Here is a 14,431-nt window from a genome sequence, read left to right on the forward strand (position 1 = left end):
CAACTCGCTGCAGTTATGTGACCCTGGACCACGAAACCATCATGAGGGTCAGTTTTTTGAAACTGGGATGTATGCATCATCTGAAAGCTGAATAAATAAAGCTTAATAATAAATACGAAAATATTTGGCCGAGATACAACTATTTGAAAATCTGGAATCTGACGGTGCAAAAAATTCAATGACTGAGAAAATCGCCTTTAAAGTTGTCCAAATGAAGTATATATATATATATAAAAATGTTAAAATAAATACAAGCATTAAATAAAAAAAAAAATTAATAAAAATTTGATTTACATACTTTATTTTACCGATTAATTTTAAATACTAAAAATACATCAAAAATCATAAAAAATACTAATAAGTAATATAGCTACAAGCAGCGATTATCAGGGTTCAAGTGCTTTAAGACAATTAAGCAAATATGGAAAAAGACATTGCATTTTGTTTAGCAAGGCTATAAAGCCTAAATCAATGACTGAAAAACATTTTTTTTGGCAAATACAGGTAATTTGCCACAGAAATAGCTGTGGCCCAATCTCCTTAAAACATTGCATGCTTGTTAAGAATCACCTGTCGCATGTGCTCACCAGGCTTCGTGACATTTTGAGTTTTCCTTTAGGCTTCATAGGATTTTGGATAAATTTGGACAGCCCTCTTTTCTAAATGGCCCCATTATAGCTTCCCAAATGGTAAATTTCAATTTTTGTTTGATAATTATTGGCCTAGAGAGTCCAGAGAATTGTACCGCCATGTTTTTTTTTCCAGATTGAGGGGAAACTTTTGTTTTTTTACATCTTCTCAACCATTTAACAAACAGTCTGATTTGACATTTGACATAGTGCTTCTAGAGGCAAAGTTGTCTGGAATGAGGAGTTCTATCGTAAGATACCAATATCACAATTATGTGCAAAAAAACTTGCAATGCACAATCATTTACACCCTTTAAAAATGTGATATCGCCCACCAGTGGCCAAAGTGACCTTTGGGGCTGTGAGTCAAACAGGCTCACCAAGTTTCGTTCCGATTGGCCTCCGTTTAGCATGTCTAATAGGTGCTCAAAATTCGTCTGCCAATGGTGGCCATGTGTTTTTTTGTTTGAGATAGGCAAATGTCCTTATAGACACTTGTGGCACTTTGGACCAAGACAGTGCACAGCGATTTTCATGTTGATAGGACAAATGGTTGTGTAGGTATAGCCATTTTTATGTTTATTCCCTCTTATAGCGCCACCAAGTGGCCAAGCTCCACCATTTTTGTCCTGCGACCTCAGAATGAGCTCTTACATAAGTAAGGTATCTCATTCACTTCAGGAGTTACATGCATTTTACTAAAAGTGGCCCTGCCCCTTTCCAACATTTTGGCGTCCCTTTGCGACGGTGAGTCGAAAGTTGGACTTTTTAGGGTCCAAGTTTGTAGCGCTGAAACCCTATTGTAATTGTTTGAATGGTCACAGATCTGCGATCTCCAAACCGCAAGTTGTAAAGACTTGAAACTAGGAGGGATGGTAGTACTTGGTGGCACTATAAGAAGTGAAGAGGTGAAAAAAACATTAAAATGGCTATACCTACACAACCATTTGTCCTATCAACATGAAAACCACTGTGCATAGTCTTGGTCCAAAGAGCCACAAGTGTCTATAAGAACATTTCCGTATCTCAAAAAAACATAGCCGCCATTGGGCGATGAATTTTGAGCACCTATTAGACAGATCTGAACCAAACTCGGTGGGCCTGTTTGACACACGGTTCCAAAGGTCTGTGAGAATTTCGAAAGAAATCAACCACAGGACAGATTGTTTTTCAAGGGTGTAAATGATTGTAAGTCGCAGTTTTTCATATGACAGAATTCCTCATTTCAGACTACTTTGCCTCTAGAAGCACTGCTGTCAATCAAATCGTTTGTGAAATGACTGAGTAGATGTCAAAAACCTACTTCTGTGAACTAATCCTAGGTTTTTCGCTCAATTCTCTGGACTCTAGGTCAATAATTATCAAAAAAATGTTGAAATTTACCTTTTGGGAAGCTCCAACGGGGTCGTTTAAAAAAGGAAGGGGCCTGTCCGCATTTACCCAAAATCCTATAAAGCCTAAAGGAAAACTCAAGACTTGACGAAACCTGGTGAGCAGATGCGACGGGTGATTATAAACAAGCATGCAAAGTTTTGAGGAGATCGGACCACAGCTGGCTCTATAATAGTCATACATGTTCCAAAACACAATACTTCTATGGTAAATTACCTTTATTTGCAAAAAATAAAGGTAATTTTTTTTCATATGCTTAAATGCCTTGATGTGCTTGAACCCTGGTAACTGCTGCTTGCAGCTGTATTTTTAAATAATTCTTGATATTTGCTCTCTAGAGAATCTTTTTAAACTGATTTAATTCCGATCAGGTGAAAACCCTAGGAAAAGTATTGCAAAAAATCCAAAGTATGCGAACATTTTTCCAGACTCATGATCGAATCATGCATTTTGTCCGGCGTGAGCCAAGGGTTAGACAGTTTAAGACTTATGAGTGATTTGGGTACCTTTGATCGCTGTAGCGCCCCCATGAGGCCAACTGGGGTGAGCCTTGGTGGTAGTCTGAGTACTAACATCCCTCCAAGTTTCAAGTCATTCTAACAATTACAATAGGGTTTGACAGTTCATAAAAACAGACGCAGCATTATATCAGAGAATTAAGACATGGAGAACTTTATTTCCGTTTACAGTCCACATCTCATTCCCTCAACAGCACCACCACACACACTCGCACGCTCACACACACTCTCTCACGCACACATTTAATGTAAACAATGCAGGCCGAAAGAGCGGTAAAAAAGGTCCGTTTCATCTGTTCCTCCTACAATCGTCTGTTTCCTTCAGTCCGATCAGCGTTTCTGAAGGTGAAATGCGACAGAAACCATAAAACATTCCCTTCTAGAGTTCTCTCTCTCTCTCTCTCTCTCTCTCTCTCTCTCTCTCACAGACACTCGCGGAGCACATAGCAAAAACATCATTCACTCACTCAGAAATTGAAACAACAACTATGTTTGAGTGTCCTTTATATGTGTCGAGCTGTATTTTAAGGTAAATTAGTGTAAGGGCAGCAGTCGTTCCCGTCCGTCCCGGCGTTCCTCCATTACCTCTTGGCGCGGACGAAGTACAAGGCGTTGGTTTTGGGGTAATATTTGACGTTCTGCTTTTTGTCCATGAGGCCGCCGAAGATGATGAGCTCGCCGCGGCCCTGAACCACCGTGTGCAGGCTGGTCTCCGGCGGCCCCGTGACGGCGCTGGGCGCTCCGCCGCTCCCGTACACCCTCCACGACACCACGCCGTCCGCCTTGGCACGAGAAATGTCCAGCAGGTACATCTGCATGGGTTTGCAGTTGAGCGACTGGTACAGCGGCTTGCCCACGTTCAGGCTCTGCGGCGGGTGGTGTCCGAGGCGGCGCGCGATGGGCGGGATGGAGTGTCCGTCGGCGGCCTGCGGCGGGCTGGAGGAGGCGGGAGGCGTGCCGCCGGACGCGGACGGGCCCGGCTGCGACAGCGAGGAAGAGGATGGCAGCGACGAAGAGGCTTTGACGGCCTCCAAACCGCGGCGCAGCGCTGCGGGAGAAACGGCGCCCGGAGGGGTGCGCGGCGAGGCGGCCTGCGGGGGCGTGTGCAGCCCGTTGGAGGCGGGCGGGTCTGCGGCGGGCGAGGCGTCCCAGCTGTAGTCGGCGTGCGGGCGCGTGGGCGGAGACGCCGCTTGGACCGGGCTGGTGCGCGGGGAGGGCGACGAGCCGTTGAGCAGCGGAGGGCTGTCTCGCGAGGGCGACGAAGACGACGGGCTGCCGTCCCGCGCTCGGGCCGAGGCTCTCGGACGTAGGGTCCCCCAGCGGCCGTTCACGCAGGGAGCCTCCTCGACCGCGCCCAGCACCACGCCCGCCGCGCCGCTCCGCACCGGAGACTGAGAGCGCAGGGAGGGCGGGTCCGGACCCAGGGGGGCGGGCGTTGAGCTGATGGGGGAGGGCCGGGAGTTCAGACTCGGGCTCAGAGGAGCTCGCCCCGACGGCGCCTGAGAGAACACCACCACACACTGACCCACCTGAGACACAGACACAGACACACTGGTCAACATGAGACACTGCGGATCTGTTACAAATCAAGACTCTGACGCTACACTGAATGAATATCGTAATGTCACAAGTCAAGTCACCTGTATTTATATAGCAGTTTTAACTATACAGATTGTGTCAGTATTAAATAGGAAGATAGTGAGTCAATAATGACAAAAGGACAAAAGTAAACACTTAATTTTCAGTTAAACCAATAAAGTCTGATTTTACATATCGCATTTCTAACTTATAATCATTTATTTAGTCAAATTTTTTTTATGCAATTCTGAAATTCGACAAATTTCTACAATGGCGTTTTAGTGCCAAAAAAATGAACATTACGACATTAAAGTCATAATATTTTGAGAATAAAGATGAAATGTTTTGACAATAAAGTCGAAATATTTAAAAAAATTAAGGTAAAAATATTTTAAGAATAAAGTATTAAATATTAAAAAGTATAAATATTCTCAAAATATTTAATCTTTATTCTCATAGTATTTCGCCTTTATTCTCGTAACACTTCGACTTTATTCTCGTAACACTTCGACTTTATTCTCGTAACACTTCGACTTTATTCTCGTAACACTTCGACTTTATTCTCGTAACACTTCGACTTTATTCTCGTAACACTTCGACTTTATTCTCGTAACATTTCGACTTTATTCTCGTAACACTTAAGACTTTATTCTCGTAACATTTAGACTTTATTCTCGTAACACTTAGACTTTATTCTTGTAACATTTAGACTTTATTCTCGTAACACTTAGACTTTATTCTCGTAACACTTAGACTTTATTCTCGTAACACTTAGACTTTATTCTCGTAACATTTAGTCTTTATTCTCGTAACATTTAGTCTTTATTCTCGCAACATTTCGACTTTATTCTCGTAACATTTAGTCTTTATTCTCGTAACATTTAGTCTTTATTCTCGCAACATTTCGACTTTATTCTCGTAACATTTAGTCTTTATTCTCGTAACATTTAGTCTTTATTCTCGCAACATTTCGACTTTATTATCGTAACATTTAGTCTTTATTCTCGTAACATTTAGACTTTATTCCCGTAACATTTAGTCTTTATTCTCGTAACATTTAGTCTTTATTCTCGTAACATTTCGACTTTATTCTCGTAACATTTAGTCTTTATTCTCGTAACATTTAGTCTTTATTCTCGCAACATTTCGACTTTATTCTCGTAACATTTAGTCTTTATTCTCGTAACATTTAGTCTTTATTCTCGTAACATTTAGACTTTATTCTCGTAACACTTCGACTTTATTCTCGTAACATTTAGTCTTTATTCTCGCAACATTTCGACTTTATTCTCGTAACATTTAGTCTTTATTCTCGTAACATTTAGTCTTTATTCTCGTAACATTTAGACTTTATTCTCGCAACATTTCGACTTTATTCTCGTAACATTTAGTCTTTATTCTCGTAACATTTAGTCTTTATTCTCGTAACATTTAGACTTTATTCTCGCAACATTTCGACTTTATTCTCGTAACATTTAGTCTTTATTCTCGTAACATTTAGACTTTATTCTCGTAACATTTAGTCTTTATTCTCGTAACATTTAGTCTTTATTCTCGCAACATTTCGACTTTATTCTCGTAACATTTAGTCTTTATTCTCGTAACATTTAGTCTTTATTCTCGTAACATTTAGACTTTATTCTCGTAACATTTAGTCTTTATTCTCGTAACATTTAGACTTTATTCTCGTAACACTTCGACTTTTTTTATATATTTTTTGTAATATTTCGACTTTATATTCGGAATACTGCTATTTTAATCTCGTAATCTTCGATTTTTTAAATATTTTTTAACATGGCACTAAAACACTTCTGTACATTTCTGTCTTCACATCTCGCATTTTTGACTTTTTTGCACTTCTGACCTTACATCTCGCAATTCAGACTTTACATTTATGACTTATGAATTATGACTTCCAAAGTCCTTTTCAAATCCGGACTGTGAATCTAAATTAAACCAAAATTGTGATGTAACTGTAGTAGCAACAAATCTTTTTTGTATTGCGATGTACATCTAAAGTTAAATGGATTATCTAAAAAATGTAGGGTGTATCGGAATGCGACCCTGCAGTAAACTGTATGAAAAACGGGGAGCATAAGCAGACAAAATTATGTAATTATTCATTCTTCTTTACATTTGTGAGTTGATATCTCACAGTTCTCTAATTCAGGAAAAGAGGCTGTTTACCTTACAGGCCGGATGGCACCAGAGCTCCGGCGCGCCGTGATCCTCGTTCTCCACACGCAGCTGCTGCCACGTCCAGGGGGAGGCGCTCATGTGCAGCAGCCACGCGTCCTTCAGCAGCTGCACACACAGACGGTCACTGTAGCACATCTCAACACTCACTCACACACACACACACACACACACACACACACACACACACACACACACACACACTCACAGTCACAGTCTCTCACTCACAGTGGATACTCACAGCGTTGGGCCCGCCGCAGCCACCCAGAATCAGCAGCGTCTCGTTATCGATCACGATCTGAGGAACATGAGGACCACAGTGAGCGACTCAGACTCAGAGTATCATGGAAACGGTGGCGAGACGGAGGCGGCGGTGTTACCTGTGACTGTCCTCCGCGCGGGTGAGGACAAGGGGCGCTGACGGCCGGTTTAGACCAGGACCACTGCTCCAGATCCAGAACCCAGACCTCGTTGCTCCTGCCACACAAACACACACCGTAAACACACCGCAGCGCCGTACAGACGCTCTCACACGGCATACGTACATCTGTCTGGCGCCCAGAGAGCCTCCGAACACCACCATAGTGCTGCCGATCACGGACGACGAGTGTCCCGCCATCGGTGGAGGTCCGTGAGTCGTCACGATGCAGTTCCACCTGCGGGACGAGAAAGAGGTCAATCAAACATCATCTGTGAATGAATACACAATATTGGAAACGTCAAACTGCTTCGAGAATAATCTAGAAATTACGAGAATAAATTCTAAATGTTTTGGGAATAAAGTCGAAATTTTGACAATAAAGGTGAAATGTTGAGAATAAAGTCCAAATTACAAGAATAAATAAGAAATGTTTCCAGAATAAAGTCAAAATTACGTGAATAAATTCCAAATGTTTTAAGAATAAAATCGAAATGTTACAAAAATAAAGTCGAAATCTATTCGAGAATCAAGTTAAAATGTTTTGGGAATTAAGTTGAAATTATGAGAATAAATTCGAAATGTTTCGGGAATAAAATAGAAATATTACAAGAATAAAGTCAAAATTACGAGAATAAAGTTGAAATTTATTCGAGAATCAAGTTAAAATGTTTTGAAAATGAAGTCAACATTATGTGAAGTCGAAGTGTTACAAAAATAAATTCAAATTTTTGAGAAAGTTTAAATAAGAATAAATTTGAAATGTTTCGAGAATAAATTCGAAATGTTTTGAGAAAGTCGAAATTACGAGAATAAAGTCTAAACGTTTTAAGAATAAAGTAGAAATTTTGACAATAAAGGTGAAATGTTGAGAATAAAGTCCAAATTACAAGAATAAATAAGAAATGTTTCCAGAATAAAGTCCAAATTACAAGAATAAATAAGAAATGTTTCCAGAATAAAGTCAAAATTACGAGAATAAATTCCAAATGTTTTAAGAATAAAGTCGAAATGTTACAAAAATAAAGTCGAAATCTATTCGAGAATCAAGTTAAAATGTTTTGGGAATTAAGTTGAAATTATGAGAGTAAATTCGAAATGTTTCGGGAATAAAATAGAAATATTACAAGAATAAAGTCAAAATTACGAGAAAAAATTTAAAAAGTCGAAAAGTTATGAGAATAAAGTTGAAATTTATTCGAGAATCAAGTTAAAATGTTTTGAGAAAGTTGAAAATTATAAGAATAAATTTTAAATGTTTCGAGAATAAATTCGAAATTACGAGAACAAATTTGAAATGTTTTGAGAAATAAAGTCAAAATTACAAGAAAAAATTCTGAATGTTTTGTGAATAAAGTAGAAATATTACAAGAATAAATTTGAAATGTTTTACGAATAAAGTCAAAATGTTACGAGAATCAAGTTAAATTTTTTTGAGAATAAAGTTGAAATTACGAGAATAAAGTCGAAATGTTACGAGAATAAATTCTAGATATTTTGAGAAAGTTGAAATTATGTGAATAAATTGTAATGTTTCGAGAATAAAGTAGAATAGTTTCGAGAATAAATTCAAAATGTTTTAGAATAAAGTCGAAAAGTTATGTGAATAAATTTTAAATGTTTCGAGAATAAATTCAAAATGTTTTGAGAATAAAGTAGAATAGTTTCAAGAATAAATTTTAAATGTTTCGGGAATAAAATATACATATTACGAGAATAAAGTTTAAATTTATTCGAGAATCAAGTAAAAATGTTTTGAGAAAGTTGAAAATAAGAATAAATTTTAAATTTTTCAAGAATATTCCCAAAACATTTCAAATTTAAAGTCGAAATTTTGACAATAAAGGCGAAATGTTGAGAATAATGTTCAAATTACAAGAATCAAGAAGAAATGTTTGCAGAATAAAGTATAAATTATGAGAGTAAAGTCAAAACATGGTAAGAATAAATTCGACATTTTTTTTTTAAAAGTCGAAATTACAAGAATAAATTCTAAATGTTTTGAGAATAAAGTCAAAATTACCAGAATAAATTTGAAATGTTTTGGGACTAAAATAGAAATATTTTGACAATAAAGTCGAAATGTTACGAGAATAAAATTTAAATATTTTGAGAAAGTTGAAATTACAAGAACAAATTTTAAATGTTTCCAGAATAAAGTAGAATAGTTTCAAGAATAAATTCAAAATGTTTTAGGAATAAATTTGAAATGTTTCGGGATTAAAATAGAAACATCTTGAGAATAAAGTCAAAATTAAGATACTAACTTTAAAATGTTTCAAGAACAAGTTTGAAATGTTTCGCGAAAGTTAAAATTACAAGAGTAAATTTGAAATGTTTCGGGAATACAGTTGGAATTACGAGAATAAATTCTAGATATTTTGAGAAAGTTGAAATTATGTGAATAAATTGTAATGTTTCGAGAATAAAGTAGAATAGTTTCGAGAATAAATTCTAAATTTTAGAATAAAGTCGAAAAGTTATGAGAATAAAGTTGAAATTTATTCGAGAATCAAGTTAAAATGTTTTGAGAATAAAGTTGAAATTACGAGAATAAAGTCGAAATGTTACGAGAATAAATTCTAAATATTTTGAGAATAAAGTAGAATAGTTTCAAGAATACATTTTAAATGTTTCAAGAATAAAATATAAATATTACGAGAATAAAGTTTAAATTTATTTGAGAATCAAGTTAAAATGTTTTGAGAGTTGAAAATTATAAGAATAAATTTTAAATGTTTCGAGAATAAAGCAGAATAGTTTCAAGAATACATTTTAAATGTTTCAAGAATAAAATATAAATATTACGAGAATAAAGTCTAAATTTATTCGAGAATCAAGTTAAAATGTTTTGAGAAAGTTGAAAATGATAAGAATAAATTTTAAATGTTTCAAGAATAAAATATAAATATTACGAGAATAAAGTTTAAATTTATTTGAGAATCAAGTTAAAATGTTTTGAGAAAGTTGAAAATTATAAGAATAAATTTTAAATGTTTTGGGAATAAAGTCGAAATTTTGACAATAAAGGCGAAATGTGGAATAGTTTCAAGAATAAATTCAAAATGTTTTAGGAATAAATTTGAAATGTTTCGGGATTAAAATAGAAATATCTTGAGAATAAAGTCAAAATTAAGATACTAACTTTAAAAAATGTTTCAAGAACAAGTTTGAAATGTTTCGCGAAAGTTAAAATTACAAGAGTAAATTTGAAATGTTTCGGGAACACGGTTGAAATTACGAGAATAAATTTTGAGAAACAAAATCTAAATGTTTCAGGAATAAAGTCTTAGAAAAAAATCACAGCATGTGTTACACTGGCAGAGAAAGTACGCTTGAAAGTAGTATTTCATGTCTTTAACTGCATTCATTAGGCCTATTATTGAAACAAACTAATTATCTAAAAATGTCGAGGTGATCTGAATGTGACCCGTCGTTAACTGAGACCAGTGCGATTCAAATGTAGTATTCTGACTCCTTCATCTTTCTGAGTCACATCTGTAAATCCAGTGTGTGAGTGTGTATATCTGACATTAGCAGAGCTCAGATCTGAACTAACTGAATGAGGTACAGAGGTAAAGGTGTGTCTCACCAGTTCTTGGAGGGCGAGTAGGTGTGTATCTCGTCAAAGAACCTCTCCGGCTGGTGGAGCGGGTACGGACTGGGCCGGGTCCAGCCGCCGAACAGAACCAGCAGATCCCGGTACATCACCAGCGTGGCTCCGGCTTTAGGAGACGGATACGAGCCTGAACACAACACAGCAGAGCCGTGACTGACGGAGCTAACGCTAACGCTAACGCTAGCAGACAGGAGTGAGCTCTGACCTGACGCCAGCGGCCGGATCCACTCCTTACTGTTGAGATCCAGACGCCAGAGATCGTTGAACGCCGCGTTACAGCTGCTCTGAGTGCAGCCGCCGAACACATACATCGACTGATTCCAGTCATAGTAGCACGCACCTGACACACACAACCACACACGGCATTACTAGCATCATTCACAAGTTACTAGCATGTTTCTAGCATCATTCACAAGTTACTAGCATGTTTCTACCATGATTAACAAGTTACTAGCATGTTTCTAGCATGATTAGCCAGTCATTAGCATGTGGCTATCATGTTGCTAACATATTTATAACATAATTAACTAGTTTCTAGCATGATTAACAAGTGGCTAGTAGCTGCTGTCAGCATGATTAGCGAGTTGCTAGCATGTTGCTACCATTAGTAAGTTACTAACAAATTTTTAACATGATTAGCAAGTTGCTACATAATTCTAGCATGATTAGCAAGTTACTACCATGTTTCCAACATGATTAACACGTTGCTAGTATGTTGCTAACACAATTCTAGCATGATTAACCAGTTATTAGCATGTTTCTACCATGATTAGCAATTTGCTAACATAATTCTAACATAATTAACAAGTTACTAGCATGTTACTAGCATGATTAACAAGTTACTAGCATGTTGCTAACACAATTCTAGCATGATTAGCCAGTTACTAGCATGATTAACACGTTGCTAGTATGTTGCTAACACAATTCTAGCATGATTAGCCAGTTACTAGCATGTTTCTACCATGATTGGCAAGTTGCTAACATGTTACTAGCATGATCAACAAGTTGCTAACATGTTTCTAGCATGCTTAGCCAGTCATTAGCATGTGGCTATCATGTTGCTAACATATTTATAACATAATTAACAAGTTTCTAGCATGATTAACAAGTGGCTAGTATGCTGTTAGCATGATTAGCAAGTTGCTAGCATGTTGCTACCATTAGTAAGTTACTAGCAAATTTTTAACATGATTAGCAAGTTGCTACATAATTCTAACATGATTAGCAAGTTACTACCATGTTTCCAACATGATTAACACGTTGCTAGTATGTTGCTAACACAATTCTAGCATGATTAGCCAGTTACTAGCATGTTTCTACCATGATTAGCAAGTTGCTAGCATAATTCTAACATAATTAACAAGTTACTAGCATGTTACTAGCATGATTAACCAGTTGCTAACATGTTGCTAACACAATTCTAGCATGATTAGCCAGTTACTAGCATGATTAACAAGTTGCTAACATGTTTCTAGCATGCTTAGCCAGTCATTAGCATGTGGCTATCATGTTGCTAACATATTTATAACATAATTAACAAGTTTCTAGCATGATTAACAAGTGGCTAGTATGCTGTTAGCATGATTAGCAAGTTGCTAGCATGTTGCTACCATTAGTAAGTTACTAGCAAATTTTTAACATGATTAGCAAGTTGCTACATAATTCTAGCATGATTAACAAGTTACTACCATGTTTCCAACATGATTAACACATTGCTAGTATGTTGCTAACACAATTCTAGCATGATTAGCCAGTTACTAGCATGTTTCTACCATGATTAGCAAGTTGCTAACATAATTCTAACATAATTAACAAGTTACTAGCATGTTACTAGCATGATTAACCAGTTGCTAACATGTTTCTAGCATGCTTAGCCAGTCATTAGCATGTGGCTATCATGTTGCTAACATATTTATAACATAATTAACAAGTTTCTAGCATGATTAACAAGTTGCTAGTATGCTGTTAGCATGATTAGCGAGTTGCTAGCATGTTGCTACCATTAGTAAGTTACTACCATGTTTCTACCATGATTAGCAAGTTGTTACATAATTCTAACATGATTAGCAAGTTACTACCATGTTTCCAACATGATTAACACGTTGCTAGTATGTTGCTAACACAATTCTAGCATGATTAGCCAGTTACTAGCATGTTCCTACCATGATTAGCAAGTTGCTAGCATAATTCTAACATAATTAACAAGTTACTAGCATGTTACTAGCATGATTAACAAGTTGCTAACATGTTACTAGCATGATTAACAAGTTACTAGCATGATTAACAAGTTGCTAACATGTTACTAGCATGATTAACAAGTTACTAGCATGTTTCTAGCATGATTAACAAGTTGCTAACATGTTACTAGCATGATTAACAAGTTGCTAACATGTTTCTAGCATGCTTAGCCAGTCATTAGCATGTGGCTATCATGTTGCTAACATATTTATAACATAATTAACAAGTTTCTAACATGATTAACAAGTGGCTAGTATGCTGTTAGCATGATTAGCGAGTTGCTAGCATGTTGCTACCATTAGTAAGTTACTACCATGTTTCTACCATGATTAGCAAGTTGTTACATAATTCTAGCATTATTAGCAAGTTACTACCATGTTTCCAACATGATTAACACGTTGCTAGTATGTTGCTAACACAATTCTAGCATGATTAGCCAGTTACTAGCATGTTTCTACCATGATTAGCAAGTTGCTAGCATAATTCTAACATAATTAACAAGTTACTAGCATGTTACTAGCATGATTAACAAGTTGCTAACATGTTACTAGCATGATTAACAAGTTACTAGCATGATTAACAAGTTGCTAACATGTTACTAGCATGATTAACAAGTTACTAGCATGATTAACAAGTTGCTAACATGTTACTAGCATGATTAACAAGTTACTAGCATGTTTCTAGCATGATTAACAAGTTACTAGCATGTTACTAGCATGATTAACAAGTTGCTAACATGTTTCTAGCATGCTTAGCCAGTCATTAGCATGTGGCTATCATGTTGCTAACATATTTATAACATAATTAACAAGTTTCTAACATGATTAACAAGTGGCTAGTATGCTGTTAGCATGATTAGCGAGTTGCTAGCATGTTGCTACCATTAGTAAGTTACTACCATGTTTCTACCATGATTAGCAAGTTGTTACATAATTCTAGCATTATTAGCAAGTTACTACCATGTTTCCAACATGATTAACACGTTGCTAGTATGTTGCTAACACAATTCTAGCATGATTAGCCAGTTACTAGCATGTTCCTACCATGATTAGCATGTTACTAGCATGATTAACAAGTTGCTAACATGTTACTAGCATGATTAACAAGTTACTAGCATGATTAACAAGTTGCTAACATGTTACTAGCATGATTAACAAGTTACTAGCATGATTAACAAGTTGCTAACATGTTACTAGCATGATTAACAAGTTACTAGCATGTTTCTAGCATGATTAACAAGTTGCTAACATGTTACTAGCATGATTAACAAGTTGCTAACATGTTTCTAGCATGCTTAGCCAGTCATTAGCATGTGGCTATCATGTTGCTAACATATTTATAACATAATTAACAAGTTTCTAGCATGATTAACAAGTGGCTAGTATGCTGTTAGCATGATTAGCAAGTTTGCTAGCATGTTGCTACCATTAGTAAGTTACTAGCAAATTTTTAACATGATTAGCAAGTTGCTACATAATTCTAACATGATTAGCAAGTTACTACCATGTTTCCAACATGATTAACACGTTGCTAGTATGTTGCTAACACAATTCTAGCATGATTAGCCAGTTACTAGCATGTTTCTACCATGATTAGCAAGTTGCTAGCATAATTCTAACATAATTAACAAGTTACTAGCATGTTACTAGCATGATTAACAAGTTACTAGCATGATGCTAACACAATTCTAGCATGATTAGCCAGTTACTAGCATGTTTCTACCATGATTAGCAAGTTGCTAGCATAATTCTAACATAATTAACAAGTTACTAGCATGTTACTAGCATGATTAACAAGTTACTAGCATGTTGCTAACACAATTCTAGCATGATTAGCCAGTTAC

The 14,431-nt window shown here is 36.4% G+C and overlaps 1 protein-coding gene across 1 annotated transcript in view; it reads right to left on the reverse strand.

Annotated features, from left to right (window-relative positions):
* Window positions 1-2,677: 2,677 nt before the first annotated feature.
* fbxo42 (F-box protein 42) overlaps window positions 2,678-14,431 on the reverse strand; it is a 16,849-nt gene continuing 5,095 nt past the window's right edge. The window contains exons 4-10 of the mRNA XM_073844410.1: window positions 10,556-10,690; window positions 10,324-10,477; window positions 6,859-6,969; window positions 6,694-6,790; window positions 6,555-6,611; window positions 6,305-6,421; window positions 2,678-4,068 (exon numbers count right to left, since the gene is read on the reverse strand). Coding sequence (XP_073700511.1) covers window positions 3,121-4,068; window positions 6,305-6,421; window positions 6,555-6,611; window positions 6,694-6,790; window positions 6,859-6,969; window positions 10,324-10,477; window positions 10,556-10,690 — 1,619 coding nt within the window. The 3' untranslated portion in view covers window positions 2,678-3,120. The remainder of the gene's footprint in view (window positions 4,069-6,304; window positions 6,422-6,554; window positions 6,612-6,693; window positions 6,791-6,858; window positions 6,970-10,323; window positions 10,478-10,555; window positions 10,691-14,431) is intronic.

This window comes from Garra rufa, chromosome 7 (genome assembly GCF_049309525.1).
Source record: "Garra rufa chromosome 7, GarRuf1.0, whole genome shotgun sequence".
NCBI lineage: Eukaryota > Metazoa > Chordata > Actinopteri > Cypriniformes > Cyprinidae > Garra > Garra rufa.